We start from the raw sequence: 8503 nt of genomic DNA on the forward strand, positions 1-8503 counted from the left end.
GGGGGTGCGGTGGGGGTGGAATCATGGTGTTCATGCATTCCTTTTATAGACAGCAGTCAATATAACAACTGAACAATTACTTGAACTGTACATTGAACTAAACATTGGAACATTTATTTTTATTATAATTATCCACAAAGTGTGCAGCTTTAAAAAATGCAGATATTTTTGTCTGCTTTTCAGGTGGTTGACGTGTGTGTGTATCGGGCCAGAACTCCGGCATGCGTAATACAGAGAGCAGAAGAGAACTGTAAACATGCTACCATGTAGAGACAGAAATGTCAAGCCATCGTGTAAATCAGATAAATAACATAAGGCTATTTAGTTTGTGTAATAAAAGAACAAGGTATAGACCTGTTCTGTAGGAAAGGTAACCTTAAATGACTTTTGTTGTGATCTGGTGCTATATAAATAAAATAAAATAAAATTAACTTGACATTCAAGGGGGGTGCCGCTCCCCTCTAATATAATGGCAGGGGAAACACTGGCTACGTTTACATGCACAATTTTTGGTTCAATCAGACTGAATTCATTTCGATTGATGAATCTGAATGTAGTGTTTACATGAACGCTAAATAAAGTGATCGAGTTGATGTGCGTTTATGTCACAAGCTTCAAATCGGAATTTTTTTTTTTTTTTTCATGCGCACACTACACAAATATGGAGTTTCTCACTGTTTGCACATAACCACTCTCCTGTACTGCTTCTTTATTTGTTTTTAACAGCAGAATTAATATTTATCCATTTCTGGATAAATAAACATATAAACCGCAGTGCCGTGCTGCTCATATTTATTGCTGCACAGAAAAATGCCCCTCCCTGCGCACAAAACGGGTTGCCTGTGGATGAGAATCCGAAACAAGGACTGTTGGGAGGTTGTCCTGCTCCACTTCACAGAGTGAAAGGAGAATTTTATATTGACAGGACACGCATTTATACAACACTTTATTCAAAAGGATGAACCGCTCGTTCCGCGCATCTTACGTCATTACACTATTTCTGCATCATTGCACATGCGCAGTCCTTTCAGTTTCGGTTTTCAATCCGATCGAGTGTTTACATGCACGCTCAATCGGATTAGAAAAGGAATAAACCACCCCCTTCAATCCGATCGAAATTTCATTGAGCCATCAATCCGATTACAAACGGATTATTTGGTTGCTTGTAAATGTAGCCACTGATTTGCAAACATGTGGTTACAGAAACTTAAAGGAACACTCCACTTTTTTTGGAAATAGGCTCATTTTCCAACTCCCCAAGAGTTAAACGGTTGAGTTTTACCATTTTCGAATCCATTCAGCCGATCTCTGGGTCTGGCGGTAGCACTTTTAGCTTAGCTTAGCATAGATCATTGAATCGGATTAGACCATTAGCATCTCACTCAAAAATGACCATTAGCATCTCACTCAAAAATGAATATATATGCTAGCGCACATTATTATTATAGCGCAGGTTTAACGTTTAAACATTGTTATATACTCTAACTGTTTTAGTATATCTATAGATTTTATTTTAGGCAAGTCGTGATGATATGAGAAGGCTAAATTGATCAAACATAGGCTATGATCAGCTCATGCCGCTGACCGCTTGGTCGTTACTTTAAAAAACAAAAACTTATAGGCTATTTAACAAACAAAAATGCTCCAAACGTTTTTCTAAATTAACTTAATAAAAAAACGAAACGAAATATAATAATTTTGCCATTACACACAAAACTAAACTATTTTAATAGCCGTAACAGTCTATAAACTGTTTTAGGAGAAGGGGCAAAAAAAAGACGGGCTCGGGTCGGACTTGGCCGGTAATTCTGATAAGTTGTCGGACGTGGGCCGTGCTAGGGCCTAAATTTGACGTCCGTGCAGGGCTCTATTAATTATTCATTTAATTTAATTAAAGGACACCTATTATGCCCCTTTTTACAATATGTAATACAAGTGTCAGGTATCCCCAGAATGTGTCTGAAGTTTCAGCTCAAAATACCCCACATATCATTTATTATTTCATTTTGAAAATGCCTATTTTGAGTGGAAGCAGAAACACACTGTAGCAGAGCATGTCTCTTTAAATGCAAATGAGCTGCTGCTCCCCTCCCCATTTCCAGAATAGAGAAGTGCCTTTACGACTCATAACTGCTAAAAAAAAAAACATCTGTTTGGTTTTGATTATCATGTCTATCGCACTGAAATCACACGTTTTAAAGCCATATTACTTTAAACTTCTGATAGAATCCGTAGCACACGTATAGAAAGTGTCTACACACAGCATGTGAGTTCTCTTTCACACACAAGCTAGTCAAAAACACGCATAAATTTACAAATATACAGTCGGGTATATTTGTGAAGGTAAACATCTGAGAAAGAAATAGCATGTTTATATTAGATCTGTGTATTAAGTGACATCAGTATAATATACAGTACATATACTGCTGTCTATGCTATTAATATGACCCAAAGAATTAAATAAAAGCAGAGGATCACTTACTGCTCTGAACTGCTTGCTCTGAGACACTGCTAATGATATATGGAGATTTGAAAAAGAAAAGGAGCGAGTGGAATTTCATCATTATAGGGTGGCAGTGTACACTGCCAACACACATTTATGTCCAAACAACATGTGAAAGTGAATTTAGCATAATAGGTGCCCTTTAATTCAATCATTCATTTTATTTTTTATATTTATTATTATTATATATTCCACATTAAAGCTATTGGGCCTGAGGAATCTTAGATATCAGTTTCAGATGATAAGAAAATACTTTAATTACAGCTTTTAGAATGTTATGAGGGTGACTAAAATATTATGATACTATAGTATTATGAATACTTTTTCCTTCCTTTAAACTGAATGAATCAGAATCCCAAGCGAATCTTTAAGTTCAAGTTCAAGTTTATTTGTATAGCGCTTTTTAAGATACAAATCGTTGCAAAGCAGCTCTACAGGAAATTAAGTTTCCACAATATATTTAAATATTGCAGAACCTTAATATATTTAACTTTAAGCTGTCTGTATTTCCAAAAAAGAACACAAAAGTTGCCCAAGGCATGTTCACTCTAAATGGAAATTGGTGCCGCGTAATAGAATAAATATAAAAGTATTGACTGGCTCAATAGTCAACAAGTACAGGCACTGATAAACAGCTGGTGGAACGACTAGACTAGCTAAAAGAGAGTGAGTGCGAGAAAAAAAAAAAATGAGGGAGAAAAAGAATCTGCAGGAGAAATACATGAGCAGCGCATATTGAACATTGAGTGCCAGCCTACTCGTGAAATTGTGGATCTTAACAAGATCATAAAATGGATGCAGACTGCTCTATTGGCAATTTTATTTTATTGTCAGTGTTGGCCAATGTGATTAAAATGGCAAAATCTTGAAAATGTCTTATTGCAGTTATAGCATTTGGGAGATTTCCTCAAGATACTCACAGTCTAGGGATGATGTTGCCTGCATACTGAACAAGCTCATAAAGGTCAGCGACCTTGCGGCCTTTGGCGAACTCATCTGTCAAATAGACCTCCAGGTAATGCAGCTCATCAGAGATGGCCATGTCTACAACAACAATTTAGTACAATAAATAAATAAAATCTCTACAGATGACATGTATAGCAACTGGTCTAAAAAAAGCCTCCACAGTACACTGTTCGTTAACACTCAAGAAAATTCTTAATGTTAAGAGTGCAAATGAGTTCTATTCTATTTAAACGCAATGCAATGGAAACATACAGAGTTCGTAGTAGCTCTTGGGAGAAAGCATAGAAGTCCTCAACTCCCCCAACATATTTGAGGCATGTTTCAGTGCATCCATCAACTTGTTCTTGTCCTGGATGGAGAGCATAAATGTTCATAAACAGAGTAATGGTTAAAAGCAAGAAGCATCACACTGCTGTGGATGGATTAACAGTGTTACAGAAACTGTAAACTTGCATTTGCTTAACTCACCAGACAGCGTTTCATCTGAAATGACTGAACCTTGACTGCCTGCACAGCTTCATCCAACAGCTTCTCCTGCTCATCCTGAGGCGACTGCTGTGTGGTAGGCTGGAATAAACATGTGCAGTCAAACAATCAAACTAGAAACCAGAGATGTTCACGTCTTTAACTTGGAGTCTGAGTCAAGTCTCGAGTCTTTGGTCACGAGTCCGAGTCGAGTCTCAAGTCATTTAATGGCTAGCTAAAAAATCCCATTCAGAATCCTCATGTATTGAAATCTTTCTATTTATGAAGCTGTTTCATAGGCTATAGACAAAATATATGATCTGCTTTGTAAAAAAAAAAAAAAAAAAAAAGAAGAGGTGTTAAGATGTAAGGTTAATATACATCCAGCCTATTACTTATGTTTTAATCCATTACCATGTTCAAAACAGTTTTTCTGTAATCAAATTCTATAAAAAGAGTCAGATCTACCATGACACATAAGGAAATAGCCTGTGACACAGATATTACAAAACCATACAAGTAAAGTTTTTCTTTATGATATAAGTCAGGGGTATTCAAAGTTCCAAGAGGCACGGCCTCTATATTGTCTTCCAAGCAGAGGTCCGGACAAAAATAAATTAATAAATTATTTTTAAAAGGTACATTTTCACATGTATTGCATTTATACATTTAGATACATGGGAGGCCATGTGACAGAAAAAAAATGCTGTTCAGGGTTTTCCTCCTGAAATCTATACCATCTATACAATATTTTACTTAAAAGCATTATCTACTAAAAGCAATGTAGCTACAATAATCAAAACCTTCTCATCTTGAGCAGAAAAGAAAAATAACTAGCAGTTTCAAAGTTTAAGTTCTATCCTAGCCATCTAACAACAATTTTCCCAATTATAACTTCATGATTCTTTTGAAATGTTCTTAGCCTACAGATTAATAATGATAAATGTAGATCAGAAATGTCACATCTGGTTTGAACAGTCAGAGTCATAGATAGTAAGAAAAATAACTATATTTGCAGCATTGTTTTTTTTTTCTGCAGTGTTTTAGTGAAAGTAACCTATAATTTTGCTGCTCACTGTGTTTTTATTGTTGTTAAAATAACCGCGTCATCCGCGCCGGGGCGCGCCCGAAGATAGAGAGAGAAAGCACACAGAGCTGAAAGGGCTTGAATAAATCGTGTTTAACTTTAGATAAAAACACTAGAGGATATAGTGCTGAAAGATATTTGCCATAAACGACCCTGAGCGCTTGTTACGTGATCCACTTTGCTGTTTTGACGTGCTGCTCACTTAAAATGGTGCTGCTGTTACGGCTCGCGGTCCGGATGGATGCCGGGGTGCGGATGCGTTCCGCCTTTTGAATATCAGTTCTATAAGTATTTAAGGATAAAAGACTCGAGTTGCTCTTAAAATATTCACGAGTCCTTTTCCTCGAGTCAAGTCTGGATCATTTCAGGTCGAGTCTGAGCCAAGTCTGAAGGCTATAAAAATGCGACTCGAGTCAGAGTCACTAACTCGAGTGCCCATCTCTGCTAGAAACTAGCGTCAAAAACTTTTACATTTGTGAAATATATATATATATATATATATATTCTTTCAACATCAATATTATATGTCCCACCAGTCAAAAGTTTGGATAGAAAATGATAACCATTTTCTAAATTTTATAACACCTTCTACAGTAGGGACGCACCGATGTATTGACCAATAGGGTTGCCAAAATTTAGAAAATTTCCAGTAAATTTAGGAAACTTTCTGGGATTTTTGGAAAGTTTCCGTAAATTTAGCAGAAATTTTCAACCCCTTGCAACCCTATTGGCCAATAATCCATTTTGGCCAATAAAAGCAATTATCTGCACTATCGGTCATCAGCTGATTGTTTAAAAACGGTCAATGATCAGGGCCAATTATTTCCTTTCAATCAAAAGGTGGCGGAAAAGCATGTCAGACAGTAACCTGCATGAAGAAAATGTTTCTTGTGTTGAATGTAGGGCTGTTTTGATGCTCTTAAATGTGGCGTGACAGAACACTGTAGCAGCTTCAGTTCAAGCAGCAGCTCGGAGCATGAGTCTCTTCCACTTTAATAGAAGTTATAGCGCAAAATAAACATGAATGAACATCAGAAGGCATGTTGAAAGATACAGTACAACTTACCAAAATTAATCATGTCTCATGTAATCACTAAATCAGTGTTTCAACCGAAAGAAAGATGTCACATAATACATCTTGTGTACAATGTCACAGTTATCCACAGTTCACAGTTCATAGTTAACTATATATAAATAAAAAAACACAGTAGAGGGAGCGTAATTACTGTTAATTACATGTCTGAATAAATCTGCCATGAAAACAAGTTATGAAAACTACCTTATATGCAATTGAGTTGTATACAATCGTTTTTATTTGAGTGCGATTATTATATCTGAAAATAAACAGCTTTGAATATAATAGTGTTGCTGTTCATTTTAACCTCTAATTTACCATATGAGAGGGTTCCCTGTATAGTTCACAGCATTAGTTGGGAGAAATTTTTTTTCCTTAAAAAAACAAAAACAAACTATCGATATCAACATCAGTATCGGCAGATTTCATACAGAATAATTGCCTATTGGTATCGGCTGAGAAATTTCATATCGGTGCATCTATATTTTATAACTAATTTAAAGCATTTAATGTCGTCTTCAGACATTACTCTTTAAATGAAAAAAGGAATAGCTGTATGCAAAGTTTTTGACCACTGTAAATGTACACAATTTCTCAATCCACATTGAGATGCCCATATATCTGGAATTATCCTAAATCATATTGGGCCTAAGAAAATAAGATTAAAAAAAGAAATGTTTGTTAAGAACTGTCGAGATTGCCATTTACTGCAACAAGAATGGCTAAGGTCAACTAATTTTAAAAACAGACCTACATAAAAATAAAATAACGATGTTGTCATCTTTCTAAAGTCCTTCTACAGTTTCCTCTCCTGTAATTTGTCTACAAACCTCTGCAAAATTGTCATTTATAATCTTTAACATTATAAATGTCTGTACTGTCATTTTTTTATCAATTTAATGAATCCTTGCTATATGCTAAAAAAAACCTTATTTCACACAAACTTTTGAACAGTAGTATGTTATATATAACATATATATATATATATATATATATATATATATATATATATATATAGGACACTTTCCCTTGTATATTCACTACTGTTAAAAAATTAAATTTTAAGTGCTGTTGCTGGTCGCCATTTCTTTTAAAAATGTTTCTTGACGTGTTTAATCACATTTTAGCCTATTTTTTAAATATGAAGACCAGTGAAATCCACTGTGCATAATTGTAAATTAATTACAAATTAATTACAAACATATTGTTTAAAAATTAAACACAGCAGGCAACAAGATGTACAACACTACAGCTAGAAAGTCATGTGACATTCCAAAATATTTTTCCAATGGTTTTTTTTTTTCCCCGAAAGTATAATTTCAAGAACTGAAACAGTGACACTATATTAATCTGACGATGAGCCTAATAAATGTATGCAATCATGAGTTTATCAACGTTTGCAAAGTAGCTACATGACTGAAGTGTCAGTGGTCTGCAGGCTGGGGTGGGGGGTGACATAGTACAAAAGTCAGTACCAAACAGTTACACTTAACGTGAATAGCAATTTTAAAAGTGTTATGATAAACGGCAAACATAACAGATTACGGGCTGCTTTAAACTGAATGAATGAACCCGTGACCAAACATCGCTTATGTTATGCATACTAAATGCATTGCCATTATTCAAATATATGTAAACAAAGAGCTGCATATAAACGTATCGTAGATGTATGATAACAATAAATATAAATACCGATATAAACCTAACTGCAAAGAAATAACAAGGCTAATGCTAGCAGGATTAGCAGTTTAAATTAGCTCATTTTGCTCAAAACCTGGGGATTGTAATGACAGCGAAACATAATGGCTGTAAGTTTACTACACATGCATGCCAAATGATAAACTGCTAGTAGAATAAACCAAGACAGATGAAATAAACGAGAATAATTAAGTGTACGTAGGCCTCCGCATCTCAAATGCTAATGCTAACGGCTATCTTCACAAACGCAAAACAGTCCATCAAGAGATCTCAGTGCCCCTCTGACACCATCACTGCTGTAATCAACTTAAAGCATCCAGCATACAGTCTATGCATACGACGGTCGCTTATATCTTACCATGATTATCAGGTATGTTAGAGGAAACACTGGATGACCCCCCTGTGAATGTGTCGCGTCATGTGACTGCGCCGCTGCTGTTCCGCCTCATGACGACCAGCACAAGCTCGCTGTAGAAACTACATTAAGAATTCAAATTAATGTATTTACAAAAAAAATATTCTCTGAGTTGTGTCATTACATCGTCATATTTGTGTGAAAAGTGTAATGAAAAACGTTTCTCTGACCAACATGTTATATTGTGTATTTCGCTTGGCCTATTATTATTTCATTTGACGAATACTTAAAAGTATTTTACGCGAACGACGTTGGCCACGCCCATTTCTTAATCCACCAATGGCAGGTCCGAAC

General features: G+C 35.5%; 1 protein-coding gene across 1 annotated transcript in view; it reads right to left on the bottom strand.

The window, feature by feature from the left end:
- The window catches only part of LOC306876114 (vacuolar protein sorting-associated protein 35-like), a 54567-nt gene extending 46105 nt beyond the window's left edge, over nucleotides 1-8462 (bottom strand). The window contains exons 1-4 of the mRNA XM_079427050.1: nucleotides 8153-8462; nucleotides 3938-4036; nucleotides 3722-3818; nucleotides 3424-3547 (exon numbers count right to left, since the gene is read on the bottom strand). Of these exons, the coding sequence (XP_079283176.1) occupies nucleotides 3424-3547; nucleotides 3722-3818; nucleotides 3938-4036; nucleotides 8153-8155 (323 nt within the window). The 5' untranslated portion in view covers nucleotides 8156-8462. The remainder of the gene's footprint in view (nucleotides 1-3423; nucleotides 3548-3721; nucleotides 3819-3937; nucleotides 4037-8152) is intronic.
- Nucleotides 8463-8503: the final 41 nt, after the last annotated feature.

Source organism: Barbus barbus, assembly GCF_936440315.1.
Source record: "Barbus barbus genome assembly, chromosome: 1".
NCBI lineage: Eukaryota > Metazoa > Chordata > Actinopteri > Cypriniformes > Cyprinidae > Barbus > Barbus barbus.